The 19,516-nt window shown below is 40.1% G+C and overlaps 2 protein-coding genes across 2 annotated transcripts; one reads left to right on the top strand and one right to left on the bottom strand.

The window, feature by feature from the left end:
* The first annotated feature begins 2,740 nt into the window (after positions 1 to 2,740).
* grtp1a (growth hormone regulated TBC protein 1a) lies at positions 2,741 to 9,627 on the top strand. Its single transcript, XM_041034453.1, has 8 exons — positions 2,741 to 3,364; positions 5,077 to 5,228; positions 5,320 to 5,478; positions 6,162 to 6,286; positions 6,907 to 7,003; positions 7,422 to 7,594; positions 8,339 to 8,524; positions 8,613 to 9,627. The coding sequence occupies exons 1-8, from the start codon at positions 3,294 to 3,296 to the stop codon at positions 8,703 to 8,705; spliced, it is 1,056 nt and encodes a 351-aa protein (XP_040890387.1). The 5' UTR covers positions 2,741 to 3,293; the 3' UTR covers positions 8,706 to 9,627.
* lamp1a (lysosomal associated membrane protein 1a) lies at positions 9,601 to 18,192 on the bottom strand. Its single transcript, XM_041034441.1, has 9 exons — positions 17,771 to 18,192; positions 12,963 to 13,069; positions 12,633 to 12,852; positions 12,322 to 12,483; positions 12,015 to 12,220; positions 11,786 to 11,911; positions 11,618 to 11,684; positions 11,371 to 11,538; positions 9,601 to 10,766 (listed from the first exon to the last, which is right to left on the bottom strand). The coding sequence occupies exons 1-9, from the start codon at positions 17,823 to 17,825 to the stop codon at positions 10,627 to 10,629; spliced, it is 1,251 nt and encodes a 416-aa protein (XP_040890375.1). The 5' UTR covers positions 17,826 to 18,192; the 3' UTR covers positions 9,601 to 10,626.
* Between the last annotated feature and the right edge of the window lie 1,324 nt (positions 18,193 to 19,516).

Consider the following 19,516-nt stretch of genomic DNA (forward strand, 5'->3'; position numbering starts at 1 on the left):
ACCTTCTGCAGATGTGGGCCATTATCCCATGGAGAACAAACCAGTGGAAAACCCAAATCCTCCCAGAACAGTGACTGAGACTTCAGAAAAGATACCAAATGTGAAGAAAGATAGTCTTCACGGAGCGCCACAATACTCTCACAGCAAGTCAACCACAAGTGAACCTTCCACTACAGTAAGAGCAGACACTGTAAAACCCAAAATGGAGGAACTTTCTACAGACACAGGCCATGACCCCATGGAGGACAGATCAGCTGAAAACCCAAATCCTCCCAGAACAGTGACCATTCAAAGAAGGTTGCCCAAGTATGTCATCCCACGTGTTTACAGACTTGATTATCAACAAGATTCTGATCAGACTAATTCCTGGTCCCAATCAGCATCAGACCAACAAACTATAACTCCTTTAGTTGCAGTTCCACCATCACAATCTGATACGTCCATGGCTGCCCTGAACACTGTGTTAATGACAATGGAAAATTTTCTCGACACTAAGACATGCCCTCCTAATGACACCACCCTTCATACAACAACAGAAAAGAAACCAGCAGAGGCTAAACCACAAGAAAAAGACAAAGAGGCTGGGGAAGAAAACAAAGTGGACATAACACCAGTGGACACAAAAGATACTAATATGCAGCAATGTTTTAGAATTTCTGAAGACACTGCAAATAAGGCTGCGTTTGAAGACAGCAACCCCTTTGCTGTGAAATTACCTGAGATTAAACCTGAGAGAGACAGGCCAAAACAAAAGCCAAAGTATACAACAATCAACTATGGGGATCCTTCAGTCAAACAAGCATATAAACCCAAAATCATACGTTTTACTGACACCTTCACTTTTTAGGTTGGTATCAATGTAAGGACAGCAATGCACAATCTCCGAACTAGAATCAGTGTTTGCTGGTCAAGCACTGTTTCCGAAGGTTGAATTGTTGCAGTGGTTCCAACATGATTACTTTTTTTCCTGTACAGAAACCTGCATGCACAAATGAATCATCTTTTGTACTTGCAAGACCTGAAAGGGTTCAACACTGTAATCTCAGTAGACTGCCAAAAACAGGGGACAAACAAGTAGTGCACAAGCATTCACACTGCACATGATAAGATGACTGGGCAACAGAAGACTAGTTTGACTTTAAACAGCATTTCATTTTGAGGCCATATTATAATTTTGCTCAGTGTAAATCTGTGCTAATTCAGTTGTTATTTGTTGAGTGCACACTGGTGATGTGTAACTTTATGCCATACATCTCCAGATATTTTATATGCAAAACAGCTTTGTGCAAGACTTTCTTTTCTTTCCCTGTGGCTATTAAGATATAATATGGTATTAAATTTCAATTAATGTAGCTTGTTCAATTTTTTAAAAAATAAACTTATCAAAGCTAAAATAGCACACTCATTCTTTCATTATTGGCAAAGTGGAATATGGTCATTTTAGTAGATTTGCTATTCATGTATTGAGCTCAATTGTAGCATATGAGAACAATGTTTAATATGATTTTGATACAAACTGACTGCTGTGTATGTATATAACAACTGACGAATGGCCCTGATAGTTACATGGTTATTTAACAGGAAGCAAAAAGGTTTTAATCATGATCTTCAATCCACCACTGGAATGAAGACATTCTCACACACTGGATGGATTAGTAGGATTTAGACTTACACCTAGTCTCCCTGTGAAACAACGCTCAAGCACACGCTTACACAGAATTGTAGTTTCTAGAAAGCATGTAGTGACAATTGCTGAGAACAGATGTATGGCTACATAGCAGTGGTTGGGCGTTCATCCAAATCACTGTATAAACCCCACCCACCAGCAGGATTACACATTGCAGAAATATGAGTCTGCATTTGGACCAACTCTGGTATTTTCACAAGAGGATAAGAGATAGAGGGCTATGTGATCCATCATCTGTCCAGCCCAAGGCTTATCCTGATGAGGAGTTTGGCGTTATTGAGTGTTTATGTGTTTCTCTAGGCCAGAAATGCTTTTTTATTTTTAACTTTAATTTTAACTTATTTTATCTAGGTTGGGCTAAGCATGACTATACAAATGTGGTGAACTTTTTATCTATTTTTTTTCCTTAAATATGTCATTATTTCTGACAGTGTGCTACTTATTTAAAATAAAATATATATTTTTTTAAATGCAGCCACAAAAAGTGGCACATCAAACAGTATAGTTTTTCAGCCTGAGTAATTTTTCAAGTAAGTTTTACCTAACCACTTTTGAGTACAGCTTTGACAAACCACATTTACATGACTTTTTCCCTTTCCCAGCTTTTGTCGCCCAGTGAGTAATTCAATGTAGAACCACCGCCAGTGCATGCAGCAGGTATATATGAATCCAGATCCAGCGCTGTCAAGCAGCCTCAGGTTAACAGGTGGCTGCATTTACCTGTGCTGCGTGGCTGTGCTGAAGAGGGCGCGGTAACCTACCATTTTTGCTGCCTTCACGTGTTATCGGACATACCAAAACCGCTAAGTGCAATTACGAATCTTTTGATCAGGGTGTTGCTGTCCATTTAGTGAATGTAGGCCCATGGTACTGTCTATGCGTTTGCCTTAAAACCGCTGCATCTCCACTTTTTTTTGTCCAAAGCTTCGTGAATGCACCGTAAGTCACATTTCGTCGTGACATCATGGCTCTGAAGTGGGATGTTACAGGAGTCTGCTGAAAGCAGCATTAGGTCTAATTGACGTGTGTGTCCCGGGGCAAACGTCACGAGTCCGAAATCCTCCATGGAGTAATCCGGACAGGACGAGTGGACTTGACTTGAAGTATTTGGATTACACCGGGTAGCATTCATCTGGCTAGTCGTTGCTTGTTTGTATGTTGTTATTAGAGTTACAGGCCAGTTAGTTGCACTCCAAAGAGAGGGGGACCAGCAGCAGGTGCATGCGGATGGCGATAAAACTCGAGGCAAACTCAGCTTTCCCCACACGGCTTGAACATCAGCGGACCAATAATATACTTGAAGAATCAAACTAAAACGAGTTCTTGGTTTGGCGAAAAAGCCCTAAGCGTGCTTTTCACGGCTTTGCCTCTTCGAGAATAGCATGTTAATCCCAGGAGGAAAAAAGCAGCTGCGTCTCGTCCCGTTTCTCCGCACGCAAACATGGAGAAAGTGAACGCTAACTTAACCTCAACTTAAACTGTGACTTCAGGGTTCACGTTTGCTGTAAACTTTTGCCTTTGTGTTTTGGAAAAAAAAATCAACACGGCGGATATGCGATGAGACTCTAGCACAAATTTTCAGGATATCACCGGGGCAGAAGAGGCGATGGATAAGAAGAACAAGGCAAATAACCGGACCCGCTCCGCCGACGGCAGAGCTAAAGACAGGGTGGACAGGTAATGTTAGCTAACGTAACGTTTGGCTTCGACGTAGCTTTAACTTGGCACAAAACGTTTTAAACCATAAAACATATCTATTTTGGAAGGTCAACGGTATTTGAGTTACTTGCCTGAAAAGTAAATCCTAAAATAGATGATTATTTTATTTCGTGGAAAAGGTAAACAGTAACGTTAGCTAACTAACTACTTTAGCACGTTACTCGAGCCGTTACAACTAATATCTACTTCTGCGAACTCGGGTTAAGCATAGTCATATTTTAAAAAAATGGCGATAACTGCGGGAGGTTATTTGTTGTTTTTAATCCCATAAAATATCATCTGCAGTGTGAGTAGTTTGAAATTTGTAAGGAGCATGGCTGGATTAACCTCCCTGGGGGGTCCTGGGGCAGAACTTTGTTGTTGGGCCCCTACTGACCCCAACTAAATATGGCAGTTTTATTATTTCCTCATGCACTGAAACCAACCAGTGCTCTAGAGCTGAAATGATTAGTTCATCAGTAGATTATTTGACTAATGGGAAGTTAATGGCAAATATTTTTATATTTGCTTATAGTTCTAAGTCTTTTAAGAAGAAATGCCAAAAATTCGCTTGTCCTGGCTTCTCTACCAATTTTTTTGTGATAGTAAACTCAACATCTTTGGGTTTTTAACAGATGGACTGACAGAATGAAGCAATTTGAATATGTTTACTTGGGCTTCCGGGAGTAATGACAGACATTTTATTCACTGAACAATTAATAATTATTAAAGAAAATAACTGTTAGTTGTGTTGATAAGGAAAATAACTGTTGATTGCATCCTACACTTCTCCTATTATGGAATAATATCATCTTGCCTGAGGTTTTCTGTGTGTTAACTGCTTGACACAGAGAGAATTAAAGCAATATGCTAACACACTTTGCAGCAAATGACCACATTAAGAACTAAAAGGTCAAAAAGATTTTGCCTTAAAGTTCAAGATGGAGGAAAGAGGATTGGTCATAGTTGATATTGTATTTCAAGTGGTACAAAGTTCTAACAAATTTGCAGTCTTTAAAATTATGTATTTAAAATTATGTTTAAAATTATGTAGACATTTAGAGGGGAGTAAACTTGGAGCTTTTGGGGCCCCTGAGGGTCTGGGTTCTGCGCACCACAAAACTTCGCACCACAGTGTGTTACAGTCATTGTTAAGGAAAGAGTTGTTACTTTATCTTACTAAACTGGCAATTGAGGAACACATGAGTGTATACTGGACTTAAGTGGAAGTACAGTTGAAAATGATGCAGTTTATCCAAACTGTTTACATATAGACTTAGACTAAAGCATGTTGAGTTTTTCTGTAGATGTGTGAAATCTCCTCACTATATGTTAAATGATTTTTTTCAATGAAAAGAAAGGCTGTTGCGCTGTTCAAACAAACTGCGATAACCCAAACCAACACCTGAAATCAGGTGACACACTCACAAACTCTGTACAGAAACATCCAGTGCGTACCCTTGCTTTTGTTTTGCCAGCAAGGACATTCCCCTATGAGGAACATAATCTTTGCATAACGATACCTTTATTTTCACCCAGTATGTGCACAGAAACACCAGTTAAGGCCTGGACTGTTTTTGGTACATAGTAAGGGGGTTACAAGCTTTATGGTCTGTTGTGCAGACCTAATTTTTTTTAAAGGCTCATTCATTAGTTGTTAACAGTTTCTGACCTTGTGCTTTTTGGCCCAGGGTGGATACATATGGCTTTGAGCGCTCAGAGGATTTTGACTTTGAGTCATATGAGGAGCTCATGTCCGAGTATTTAGTCGTGCTCACCCGGCGGTCCATCAAGTGGTCCAAACTGCTGAAGGGCAAAACCAAGGTGCAGAAGAATGTAAAATGTAAGTGTGAAAATGCAACACACACATCCTTGAGTGAGTCTTGCTTGAAATAAAAGTGGGGATTAAACTTAAATGTCCCCCTCTTTTTCAGTAAAGCGTTATGTGCGCAAGGGGATTCCCAATGAGCACCGGGCTCTGATCTGGATGGCAGCCAGTGGGGCTCAAGATCAGTTAGAGAAGAACCCAGGATACTACCAGTCCCTGCTTGGAGCTCAGCATGACCGCAAACTGGTGGAGACCATCTGCACAGGTCAGGCTTGCCTCATGTCTTCTGGTATAAATTGCACTTGAAGCTCTACCTAACCCCTAATCAGTGGAAATAGCAGTTTCTAATGCAAAGATCGTCATAAACGTACAAAACAAATTAGCCAAATTTCACACCAATGTGAATCTCATTAAAACTGTCATTATACTGTATGTTTGGAACAGTAAATGTTGCAGTTGGTGCTGTAAAGTTTTGTTTTGCACTGACATTGTCGTTATGTGTTCTTTTACCTCTGAAACATTAAAAACCAGAGATGAAAAAATAAGGAAACTGAATCAGTATGCTGATTGTGCTCAATGGTTGGTGATTAATGCTGACTATAGCCAACGGTAAAAATTGGTTAAAAGATCCTTCTCCCTGAACTGATGGGTGGACAGAAGAAAGAATTTCAGTTTCTTGCATTGTGGCTCCTGTGAGTTCTGTAGTGCTTTCCACTGTTGGCTTGAGTGGGATGGAGTCCTTACAGCATCACCTACAGTGTACATTTGTTCTGTTTATTGCCAAAAGCAACTATAAAAGTTCAGGTTTTCAAGCTAGTGTTTAGACATAATCTGAACACAGCACATTTTCTCTTCCCTTTTTCTTCTCTTTGACTCACTCACTGATGTTTGTACACAAACACGCAGCACAGAGTAATGATGAGTGGCTGTGTGCTGTCTTTCTTTCAGACTTGAACAGAACATTTCCAGACAACGTCCAGTTTCGCAAGACATCCAGCCCATGTCTGCAGAAAGCTCTGTACAATGTGCTGCTGGCTTATGGTCAGCACAGTCCAGCTGTGGGCTACTGCCAGGTAATGCTGAACTACTAAGCATCTGCATTGAAATGGATTTGTGCACAATACAATGCCCAAACCCACGGATACTTGAGTTGAAAATTGCTACTGTGACTATATTTGGTATTGTCAAGGACCTTGTGTTACAATTCTGTGTTGGTAATGTGGGTTAGAACGAGACAGCATTTCTCATTGTTTCATTTTGTGTAGCGCTGTATGACTGAAATGCTGTGAAGAGTGTATTATTTTTCTTTTTTCTTTTACGTTATCAGTACTTACCAGTAACTTCATTTGGGACTCCCTGGCTTATGCTTATGAATCTAAAGATTGTATGTTTTGTGTCCGTGTCAACTCAGTATAGCACTATGCTAATTATTAGCATTTGAAAGGCAAATTCATTCACCAAAGCGCCTGTTTTGTAATTCAAACACACACAGTACGGTTGTGTTGATGGTTACATCTCTTATGTAGTATAACTAGAACCCATTCATCTCTAATCATACTCAGGTATCCTATTTTAATGGATATTTGTCTCCTTATTTCATGTCCAGTGTGCACTTACTGGTTTCTCCCCTAGATTACAGAGCTCTTCAGCTCTCTTCATGTGCAACCTGAGTGTGTCTATCTTTTGTCTTCAGGGCATGAACTTCATAGCAGGGTATCTACTTATCATCACAAAAGATGAAGAGAAATCCTTCTGGCTGATGGATGCACTACTCAGCAGAATTTTACCAGGTGTGTATTTGTTGCCGTATACACTAATTTGCCACTGTTTGAGTCTCTTGACAGGTGCGTGTGTGTTCTTGTTGTCCCTTTGCTCTGGGCTAAGAATAATCTCGTAAGAGGTCACATGGTCTTTATCTGTCCATGGCTTAAGACCTACAGTGTGCTTTCATTTGTAACTTACACTCACTCAAACAAGGGAATGTCAATATAAACTGGGGGGAAAAAAACCTTGGTAACAGTAGTTTGACAGGAGTGATATTCAACTGTTTAGTGTTAGACAGAATGTAGGCAAGTTCATTTTATTTGGTTTTCCATTTAAGCTGTTAGTCCAGCTTTTGTATTACAGAAATGAATTTGTTATATCCGTTTGCAGTTAATTAAGAGCAATGTATAACTCACAATGATGTGTGTGTGTATGTGGTTACAGACTACTACAGTCCAGCCATGCTGGGGCTGAAGACGGACCAGGAGGTGTTAGGGGAGCTAGTGAAAGTTAAAATCCCTACAGTCTGGCAAACCATGGTGGATCATAACGTCATGTGGACCCTGGTGGTCTCCCGATGGTTCATCTGCCTTTACATAGACATCTTGCCAGTAGAGGTGAGTGTCAAGACATCACTGCAACTGAACAAAATTTCCTTTGTTGTTTAAGGAAGCTTGTTAATCTATCTTCTGTCAAAAAACACCATTCACTGTACTACACAATTTGTGATTTTTGTGGATTCAGATAATGGATTTATAATATAATATATATATCTATTTTTTTCCTTCCATTTTTTGGATTGGCCAACAGTTCCTGTTGTTGCTAACTCCCTCTGTTTGCCTGGGGAGGGTGTGGTCTGCTATCCAAGTTATCCAAACACAGCTGAACTGGAAAGCTGTTAACACTTTGAGATGTTTTTGCTATTCTTGAGAGTTCACCCCCACTCTCAGGCACCATCGCCAACTAGTAGCAGTTACTAGGACATTTTGTGCCAAGACTGATGCAGGGTCACTGCTGCAGTGTCTGAATTTTTCCTCTGAGTTCTTTTTCTTCTGGAATGCCCAGGTTAATTTTAAGGTAGATGGTAAGGAAGTGCAACATAATGAAAGGATGGATATATGGAAATAACAAATTAACTGTTTAACTGATTTAATTTTAAGTAGCATGATAATTATTTAACATTGTTTTCCTTATCCTCCACCATTGCAGTGTAAAAAAGCACTGCTTTTTCTGAGTAGAAATACAGTAAGTCATTAAAATATCATAACTCAAATGAAGACTAAGAGCATTAAGCTTAAACTTTATACTGTGCATCACAACTCGTGTTTGGTGTTTACACGTTTGTTGCCGTTTTTCTGCAGACAGTTCTGCGGATTTGGGACTGCCTGTTCTACGAAGGCTCAAAAATCCTGTTCCGTGTAGCTCTGACGCTGATCCACCACAACCAGACTCTGATTCAGCAGGCCCAGTCACTGCCAGACATCTGCCAAGCCTTCAAGCAGATCACACATGGACCGTTTGTTGATGAATGCCACACTTTTATGCAGGTAAAAGAAGAACTGATGAACGAAATAAACATCCCTTGTAATTTGCTTTTGTTAATCCCATAATCCTGCTGGTTCTTACCTGTTCTAGAAAATCTTCAGTGAACCGGGAAGTCTCTCCATGGCAACTTTGACTAAGCTGCGGGTGACAAGTCGATCTCGCATCATTGCAGAAGAGTCATAACCCAAAGCGACTCACCTGTTGCTCTCACTTGATACACATTCCACAGGGAGGAGCACCTAATAGCTCATTTGCAGCTTTTTTTTTTTTTTTTTTTGACTTAATGTCAAAATAACTACATGTAGTTTTTGTCTTAGTCATATGTTGATACAGCCATACATCTAAATGTAAATATATGATCATATGAGATGATTCTTAGTAATGTGCTTTATGAGCTGATGATTCCATTTGAAATTAACTTGTAGTTTACCTTAAGTGACTATTTTCTTTTTTCTTTTTTTAAATGTGTATTTATGCACTTTACTCTGAAAAGTCAGAGACACTGAAAAGAACAGGCTTGGAAGCAAATGGCCTGGTCAGATAAATAATGTGTTGTACACCAACAAACACAGCCCCAAGGAACCTGCCTACTGTATTTGAGACTCATCTCAGTGATGAATATTATAAAGAATAATATTTTTTGTGGGGTGGGGGTAAGTGGATAATTGACTGATCGTACTGTGACATAACATGCTGGCAGAATATGCTCTGGTAATGTGAATTATACTGTTTTATCTTTAAACAATTCAATATTTGATGCAGTTAATTCAAGTACACTGTAGCAGTACAAGCACAACTGAAAGAGCTATTCTCTTTTTCTAACAATGGTGTTTACAGTTTTTTTTGTGTTTGGGGCCCTTTAAACTTCTGTAGTACTGATATCAGATTTTGTTGCACTGGACAGGAATAACCTTGGCGTCGATCCCAGCTCTTAGTATTCTGTGTAATGTACACCTGGCGGAACAGCTCTCAGTAAACAGCCATGCTCACTTCACACAAGAACAGATGAAACAAATCATCAAAGATACTGTTTCATGAAATACCAGTACTCCAAAAAAAAAAATAAAAATCTGTCCTGGACTTTTAAGAGTTTTATTAACTTTCAGTAAGATGCATAATAGAAAATGAGATCACATCATTTTCTATAAAAATAAATGGTCAAATCACTACAATTCATATTAACATTTCTGTTGGGAGAGGGAGGGGAAGAGCAACAATTGAAATTTAACCCATGCACCTGTTCACTTGTGCTGTTAAATAAATTTTAGTAATGCAGAGTTGTAGTCTGTGCAAGGCTGGACCACTACACACTGTTTACACAAAACAGGGACCCACATTTTTATCATCACAATTACCATTTATCTTCTTGAGCTGCAGTGCAGCCATTGGGCAGTTCAGGTATTTATCAGTCTCCATTGTGGAGGAATATGATTGGAAAAGACACACATTCAGAGCTTTCCCTTCTCTTAGAGTCACTGGGTTTATGTTATGCTTGTGAAGTTAAAAAAACAATACCGGCATATGTGAGAATAAAATTCCACCTAACTTGAAATGTTTTTACTTGTGGAGAAATCCTAAATTGTCAGACACCAGTGCAGTGGACACGCCACTGGAACTTTAAAATTAGCTTTATCCTACAGTTAATTTGTGTCTCGCTCTTTAACTGCATGGGGTATTAAATGGTTCTTTAAAAATAATTACATTGTTTTAAACAACAAACCGCAGTTAAAGCAAATTCAACCACTTCCTAGAACATAATGAAACAAGAGTAGAGCCAAACAGCTGATGGTCAGCTTGCTAAAGCAAATTCAAATGGCCTCCATCCTAAATATATGGAGACTCAGTCCTTTCAAGCAGCATCAAGATGCACACCATCTAAACCTAGCAGATATTTGGCTTCTGATCATCATTCCACAGAGAAAGTGAAAGGGAAGTAAAATATCCAGAGGTCACATAGGATATACAAAAAACGTGCACTCACCACAGAAAACAACTGCTTTCATTCACTCATGCTTGTGTCCACTTGCTCAATTGCACGCTTAGATTCATAGATTCATCTCTCCACTATTCAGTCTGTCAGGTTTAAGTTAAATTAAGGGTCCATTCAGATGGTCTGGTATCCAGCATGGCTCCTCTTTCTGCCTATTAGGTACGCAATGAGCACGATCAGCACCAGGCCGGCAAGAGCTGCTCCCACAATGATGGGGATGAGCATCTGGTCTTGGTCCATCTGACACTCCTCCGCTGGAGATGGAAAAGATGAGAATCAATTCACCATGTTCCTATTACAGGCTCGGTAATTGTCCTATCCTGCTACAGCTTGAATAAATGGATTACTGAGGGGTGATTCTGAACCATTGACCTTGCTGATGACTGCTTGAGTCCTGTTCCAGACCACTCAATCACTGATTCACATCAGTGATTTCTGGCTGGAGAAACTCCCGAGGCAATCGGATGTTTGTTGGTGGCAGCCATTAAAATAGCAACAGAAAAACTGCTACAAAATTGGAAATGAGTGTGGATGAGCTTGATCCAGCTAAACAAGGTGTCTCTAAGTCGGTTTACAGAACTTTAAAAGGAAGAATCCAACACATTGGAAATTACACTTTCTTGTGAAGAGTTATGCATAGATGTCTGTGCTAAATATGAAGGTGCAGACAGCACCAGCCTGTATTCAGCTTGGAGTAAAGATTGGAAGCAGGAGCAAACAACTAGCCTAATAAAATAAGTAATAAAATATACCTTACAGCGCCTCTAAAGATCACTGATCAACATGCTGTATTGCTTTTGTTTAACTGGTATACAAACAAATGTCAGAGAAAAAAAAAGAAAAGAAGGGCAGTTATACCTGTAGCAAACTGGTTGGTGGTGACTCCAAAGGGCTGGACATGCAGTCTGAATGTGTTGAGAGAGAAGTTTGGTTCCACAACCAAAGTTTGCTCTGCGTTGCACATGTAAGAACGGCCCAGAGTACTCCGCAGGTAGTTCAGATTCATATTACTGGCTGAGAAAGGAGCTGTGAAGAGAATGGGATTAGTATTTATTTATATTAAACAAGTCAGAGCCAGGAAAAAAGAATTTTGCAAATTACATACCAGTCATATCGGACCAATTAGCGAGCAGAGCTATCCCACTCAGGTGGTACTTGTTGGTCGTGGAGTTCTGTAGATCAGAGGAAGAGCTGAATGGACACTTATATCCAAACACAAGCAAAAACAAAGTGTCCAAGTGGCCTAATTCACAGAAAGTACAGATGAAATTACCAGAGTGAAGGTGAAGTTGAGAGCAGTGGTTTGCTCTTGTGTCAAAACCAAGGTAGCTCTGCTGGCTTCACATAATCCTGATGAACTTGTCAGATTGGGAGTCAGGTTTACGAAATCTTGGACAGTCTGGAAAAGTAGAGAAAAAGTTCTTTAATTTCAAGTTGTATTAAAAATTTGTTAAACAATTACTTCACTGTGAGCCGTCGCTGCTCGTGAAGCTCCACATTACCTTATTCTGAGATTTAGAGACATAGGAGACGTTGAACTGCAGTCCCATCTGGGCCAGGAGGCAAACCGTGCCGTTGCTATTGTTTACAATGTACGTGCCCTGTTCAGGTGTTCCTGGAGGGGTTGGTGCTGGAGCTGCTGTTGTAGTAGTAGCAGCAGTGGTGGATGGAGCTGTGGTACTTGCCTTATCTGCCATACATACACTTTCTATAACAAGAAAAAAGATAATTACACACTGGTCCTTTAAGATGAAGGTCCAACATCCTAGAAACCCACCCACTCAGGAGCAAAAACAATCAGAGTAATACCTGTTGGACTCAGGTCATTTCCAGGCATGTACGCCTCTAGCCTCACATCAGAGAAAGTGACAGTTGCTCCACCAACTGTAAAAGTGGTGGCGCTCACACAGCGGTAGGTGGTGTTGATTGTCGCCCAGATCCCAACTGAAGCTGACTCTACAGTGACCACAACTAGGACACAATCAAACATACAACAGATTAGTTACATCTATAAGTTACTTGTCATATACGAGCCCACCTGTTCTTTACTGTATGTTTACTAGCAAGTAAAACAATGATCTTCTGTGATAGAATAAGTCTGTTGTAGTGTTTGTTCTCACTGGAGCTGTTGGCCTCAGGGAAGACAGATGTGTCACTGAGGTTGTACTGCAGCGTCAGGTTAGTGACACTGTACAGACTACCATTGCTTGAAAAGCTCAGCCCCAGTGCGTGGCCGGATCCAAACACCGCCACCAGCCACGGTGAGCTGCCGTCTGTGCCGCATGAGCTGCTGCCTGTATCGACTGTGGCGGAGTTAGGCAGAGAGACCTGCGCTGTTCTCTGAGGAAAGACAAGTGCATAAACTTGAAGGGTGATAAACTGAAGGGAATATGACACTGTTGTAATGCTTTCAGAGACGGAGACCAGACAACTGTTGTCGCTGTACATACTGTGCTACTAGAGGTGTTGTACGTGATGGAGAACGATGCAGAAAGCTCAGCCTTAATGCAGGTGGAGTTCCCCTCCTTCACCTCAAGAGTAACAGCCTGAATGCAACCTGTAGGGGAGTCACACTATTGAAATAATATGGAAAAACATGCCAATAAAAGTAAACAACTTAAAAACAAACTTGTGCAAGCTGAAAATATACTGGAAAAATAGCTATTTTTGGCTTTGTTTCTCCCATATTCAGGAAAAACAAATAACATGGTAGTTACATGAGTGTTAATTTGTGTGCAATAATTCACAATACTAAAAACATCCCACAATCAAATTTTATAATAAATAAAATTATAAAAAATATTAATGCCCAGTGTGACATGATGGTGAGATGGACAGCTAATAGAGGTCATTTTATTGGTAAATACATTTGGATAATTTGGTGCTTCACTGATTTAACACACACACACACACATATACAGTGGGTACGGAAAGTATTCAGACCCCCTTAAATTTTTCACTCTTTGTTATATTGCAGCCATTTGCTAAAACCATTTAAGTTCATTTTTTTCCTCATTAATGTACATACTGACAGAGTTTTCTTTTTATTAAAAAAGAAAACTTTGCTGTGACCCTCATATATTTAACTCAGGTGCTGTCCATTTCTTCTGATCATCCTTGAGATAGTTCTACACCTTCATTGGAGTCCAGCTGTGTTTGATTATACTGATTGGACTTGATTAGGAAGGCCACACACCTGTCTATATAAGACCTTACAGCTCACAGTGCGTGTCAGAGCAAATGAGAATCATGAGGTCAGAGGAACTGCCTGAAGAGCTCAGGGACAGAATTGTGGCAAGGCACAGATCTGGTCAAGGTTACAAAAAAATTTCTGCTGCACTTAAGGTTCCTAAGAGCACAGTAGCCTCCATAATCCTTAAATGGAACACGTTTGGGACAACCAGAACCCTTCCTAGAGCTGGCCGTCCAGCCAAACTGAGCAATTGGGGGAGAAGAGCCTTGGTGAAAGAGGTAAAGAAGAACTCAAAGATCACTGTGGCTGAGCTCTAGAGATGCAGAAAACCAGGCACTGCTCATCACCTGTCCAATACAGTCCCAACAGTGAATCAACAGTGATATCCTGGACGAAAACCTTCTCCAGAGTGCTCAGGACCTCAGTCTGGGCCAAAGGTTCACCTTCCAACAAGACAATGACTCTAAGCACACAGCTAAAATAATGAAGAAGTGGCTTCAGGACAACTCTGTGACTGTTCTTGAATGGCCCAGCCCTGACTTAAACCCAATTGAGCATCTCTGGACAGACCTGAAAATGGCTGTCCACCAATGTTCACCATGCAACCTGACAGAACTAGAGAGGATCTGCTAGGAGGAATGGCAGAGGATCCCCAAATCCAGGTGTGAAAAACATGTTGCATCATTCCCAAAAAGACTCATGGCTGTATTAGCTCAAAAGGGTGCTTCTACTAAATACTGAGCCAAGGGTCTGAATACTTGTGGCTGTGTGATATTTCAGTTTTTCTTTTTTAATAAATCTGCAAAACTTTCAACAATTTCGTGTTTCTCTGTCAATGTGGGGTGCTGTGTGTACATTAATGAGGAAAAAAATGAACTTAAATGGTTTTAGCAAATGGCTGTAATATAACAAAGAGTGAAAAATTTGAGGGGGTGTGAATACTTTCCATACCCACTGTATTCATTTTCTGATTATTATGTGATTTGCCTAGTTGGATAAAGATTACAAAATGAGTACAAATGATAACAGGTTTATTGGGGCAAATGCAGAGTTACATAATGCCATGTCATACATATACACTAAAGCAGTTTACACAAGCCACCACCAGAGGGCTACAGACAGCTAAAAGTGAGAGATCAAAACTGCACACTCTCTGACTCCTTCCCACCCAGAGCTCTATACTTTTTTGGGGGCGGCAGACATTTTGACATGTGAAAGCAGGAAAACCACAGCAACAACCAATAATATTGACAATGGGTGTATTGCATTTAGGCGGGCCAGTTCCAGGTTTTGGTATTGTACACACTGGCTCACTGGAAAGACTTCCTGGGACACTTAATGGAACAAGGCCAATAAAGTCAGGAGCCATACTTGTTAGGTATACTAAATGTGGCTCCTATGAGCAGAATTACCAAGCAGCATTTACCAACTAATCCAACCTGGCAACTTTTACACTTGCATTGTAAGCTATTAATACCTTTATGCCCTGAAAACTGCCAACTCACTGTTGTGTGTCTATGGATGTGTGATAGTGGCTGTACTGGAAGCTGCAGCGCCTATTCAGGACTCATGTACTTATCAACCCTACAACTTGTGTCCTTAAAAAAACTTTCTCAAGCATTTTATAATACAGTAACGCAACACAGGAGTTTCACCACTTGCTTCACACTTCCCAGAATTTCTACAAAGAAGCTGAGGCGGTTTGGCTCAAATGTGGCTGTTGTATGACTGAGACTATTCCTCTTTGGCTGAATTTCCATCAAACAGATTCTTATTGTACTTCTGCATTTTCTTCACTAAGACTTTAATGATAAAGTACTTAACAACTGTTTGGGACCATTAAAATAAAAACTTCTTGTCAGGGGAAAAAAATGATTTGTCTGTCCACAGGCTACCATTGCTGGCAGGTTTCCAAATTCACTCATCACTAACAATATTTTACAGCTAAGAAAAATGTTTGGAATTGAAAAGATGCCCAAAACAGTAGCTGTTTACCTGCTTACATTGCTGAGAGACAGATTCATTCAGCATTTGGCTTGTGGGCAATGTTAGTTGTCCACCCTGTTACTGGTATTAATTTCATTACTCGCTTATTACACAGCTAACTGAGTGAACTCTTCTCTCTTTCACAGTCTTCTCACTTCCCTCCCCTCTCTTCCGTTCATCTTCAACTTTCTACATTAATGCAATCCACTGATACTAATGGAAATAGCACTGTGCTTCAGTGTCTGTCAGTCACGCACCATCCCCCCTGCTGCCTTGCTGAAACTTGACCCCAATGTCACCCCTCTGTTCACCCTGCAAACACACAGCAGACGGTTTACACAACACTGCAATCTGATCATGAGGTAAAAGCGGCTGTGTGTACAAAGTATGAAGCTGCAGATAGCAGTGCTAGACAGTGGTGGAGAGAATAACCAAAAAAAAAAAAGAATCCCACAGTAACCCCTGTGTTGAGAGGAAATGCTGGTGCTGATGTGCTTACACTCTAAGGTCAACAGGGTCTTGAGCAGGAGTTCTCAACACGTTGATGAGGGGAAGACAAAACCTAACACCTATGGTAGTTAGAGCTTACTTACAAAGAACTACAGCAATCCAGTTATACACTTCATGAAAAGCTTTAAGTGGTTTAAAAAAAAAAAAGAAAAGATACTGCAAATACTCAAACTACAACTGTACTGGCCTGTTTTCCTGTGTCAGCAACCAGGTGCCAGTGTGTGTTCAGGATGATTAAACGGGTCATAAAAACTAACACTGTCAGTAGGCCCCTGCTGGGCTGTGTGCAAAACAAAGCCATCATAGCGGTCACGTGAAGCTCTCAAATGACACAACAATGAGGCCAATCTGCTGGTCCACAGCATTAACAAAACCTGGGCATTACATTAGCATAGAATAGAATAGAATAGAATAGAACAGAATAGAATAGAATTAAGTCCAGGGACTTCTCGGGTCTGTTTTGACACAACTACCTGAGGACAACTGACCTTTGGATTTTGGACTTTAGAGAGACAGATCTACATAAACCCTTGAAATGCCGCAGATCTTATCCACTCGATCAATCTTGGAGGGATATATCTTAGTTTCCACTGGTTTTTGACCCACACCAGGACCTTGTTATTTTCATATATTAAGTCAAGGCATGTATGTCTGAAACTTATTTCTACATCCTACGCAAGTGGTTCAAGAAGGAAAGACTTCTAAATAATAGCCTAATTTATTCATAACACCCAAGTACACACATATGACTATACAACTACATTTAGACAATACTCAACTGCAACTAACAATTACTTCTATTATTGATTAATCTGTTGATCATTTTTCTTGGTTAACTGATTAATCATTTGAGCGATCAAATTTTAGAAAATTGTGAAAAATATCAATACCAAGAAAATCTTGGTCTGAACCATTATCAAAATAGTTGCCAACTGATTTTCTGTCATCTACTTACGTACAATACTTTAATTGATAACATAGCATCATATTTTATAATCTTTTTTTAAAATCTTTTGTTCATTTTAATATAATCTAACTGGTTAATTTATTGAGGTAAAAAGTACAATATTTCCCTCTAAATTGTAGTGGAGAGGAAGTATGGAGTTGTATGAGAAGGAAAATAGTAAATACTCCTGTGACAATTAGTTGATTAATTAATTAGTTGTCAGAATGATGAAGTAACAATTCACCTTCTCAAGCGGTAAACAGATGCCTTTGAATGCGTTATTCACTGTAAACTGCATGTATCTTTAGACTTTGGATTATTGTTCAAACAGAACAAGAATTATGAAGATGTCACCTTGGGAGTTTTGATTTTGTCAATGACACTTCACAGACTATAGGATTAAGTGGAAAAATAATCGTCTAATGAATAAATGATGAAAATAATCCTTAGTTGATAATTGCCAAAGAATCTTTAATTCTCTAATCTGTACGATTAATCGACTACTTGTTTAGCTAGTCAACCGTTAGTCCACTGGTTAACATTCGACTAACCAACCAAACGTCGTTTGGTCCAACGGTCGCAGCAGGACGGCGACCAGTAGCTTTAACCCGCAAAACACTCACCTAAAGCCGCACACCCGCCGATGATGAGCGCGGCCAAAGCGTGAGAGAGTTTCATTATTCAGGTCAGACCACACCACAGGGCAGACTTCACTTCTTTTCGTCCCGGCTGGGATGGATGATGGAAACAAAAACAAAGCCCGGAGAAGTGGTGCTGTGTCGCCGCCGCTGCAGGCGCAGGTGGGTCTGTGGCGCGACGCAGCACAAACTGCACTTGACTTGACGGACTGTTAGCTAAAACCGAGGCGTCACTCTTGTTGTTTACGTTTCTCTGCTATCTGAAGATTAAAAAAAAAAAGACTTTTAGTTTTAAATGTGGTATTCGTAAAGAAAACGTCCTGCTGGGGAAACAACGCTCAGTAGACGCAGTTAGATGTCGGACATAACCACACTGACTGAGTAAGCCATGTCTCGTCATGTGAACTGGTAGCATTTAGAGCTATCCAGTCACGTGAGGACCCCCTCCCGCTCCCCCCGCCCTTTCCCCTCTGTCTTCATCTGTGAGCTCTATTCAGGGCAGCCAACCCTTCCCTGTAATAAAAACAACATGCTGCAAATATACAGCGGCGAAACATCATTATTCTATCCTGCTTAAGTACATAAGATAAAAACAAAGTTTGCTGTTAAACATGACTTTTTAAAAAAATTGACTTACATAACTGTGCGTAACGTAGGTGAGGTGACACCAACAAGGTGTAAAGAGACACCTAATAAGAAAAATAGTGCACTTCCAGGAATGATACTACAAAGAAAACCACTTTTTCGGGGAACTCGCACGAGTCAACGTGTCAGGGTTGATTAATTAAAGGTAATTAAAATGTAATGAACTGGGAGGGAAAACACCAAACCGAATGCTGAGTTACATCCACTGGTTTCGGTTGGTTGGTTTGCCTTATCTTCTGGACTCTTTTAACTCAAATTCGTGTTTAATATTAAGTATATAATTCTAAACACACTCGTTTCACAGTAAAATAGTGAATCCATGAAGGGGTGAATTTAGGAGTGCACCCTTGACACATTACTGAAATGATTTAAATGTAATGTAAAATATCTGTTATATGGTAAATGAAATGTTTTATCTTTTCTGTATGAAAAGGAAGCATGTGAGAGTCCACACACACACACACACACACACACACACACACACACACACACACACACACACACACACACACACACACACACTCGCCCTAGCTGTGCAGGCTGCAAGTGCATGTGTTACGGGTAGTCAGCTGACACCCTCATCAATTCACGAGGGTGTGCAAAACCCTAGAAGGAACGCAGAGGCTGCTTTAATGCTGCTGTCTAAGACTTATTAGGACCCTGCTACATTCTCCCCTGCATACTTCAGCCATGCTTTTTAACAAAAGACATGCCATTTTCCTGTCTTAAATTGAGACCATAATGTCAGACAACTAGCTCTTGTTTAAGTGTTTAAGATCTATCGATATCTATCTCTATTATGCATAAGCTGTGCATTCCCTGCTGTGATAATGAAAGTATCAAAAAAAAAAAAAAAACCCTTGAGAAAAACCCTTTGAGAAATTCAAATCCTGAATAGGTCATTTCTATTAAAATGATGGCTATTTATTGAAAATAGCAGAGTGCCTTAAAATCCCAAACTGATCAAAATCAAGTATATGGAAAAAAAACAATCCACTTTCTTATTGTCTCATTTGAGGCTGAGTAATACAAAGTTGAGAAGGACAACTTAGCACTGTGATGAGACTTTCTGGTATAAAGTATTGT

Source organism: Toxotes jaculatrix, chromosome 1 (genome assembly GCF_017976425.1).
Source record: "Toxotes jaculatrix isolate fToxJac2 chromosome 1, fToxJac2.pri, whole genome shotgun sequence".
In the NCBI taxonomy this organism is placed as follows: domain Eukaryota; kingdom Metazoa; phylum Chordata; class Actinopteri; family Toxotidae; genus Toxotes; species Toxotes jaculatrix.

Coding starts and splice junctions, on each gene's coding strand:
- grtp1a (XM_041034453.1), top strand. CDS start 3,294: ATGGATAAGAAGAACAAGGCAAATAACCGGACCCGCTCCGCCGACGGC. Junction 3,365..5,076: donor GCTAAAGACAGGGTGGACAG/GTAATGTTAGCT, acceptor TTTTTGGCCCAG/GGTGGATACATATGGCTTTG. Junction 6,287..6,906: donor CAGCTGTGGGCTACTGCCAG/GTAATGCTGAAC, acceptor TTTTGTCTTCAG/GGCATGAACTTCATAGCAGG.
- lamp1a (XM_041034441.1), bottom strand. CDS start 17,825: ATGAAACTCTCTCACGCTTTGGCCGCGCTCATCATCGGCGGGTGTGCG. Junction 12,484..12,632: donor CCCTGAGGCCAACAGCTCCA/GTGAGAACAAAC, acceptor ATTGTGTCCTAG/TTGTGGTCACTGTAGAGTCA. Junction 11,685..11,785: donor TCAACTTCACCTTCACTCTG/GTAATTTCATCT, acceptor TCTGATCTACAG/AACTCCACGACCAACAAGTA.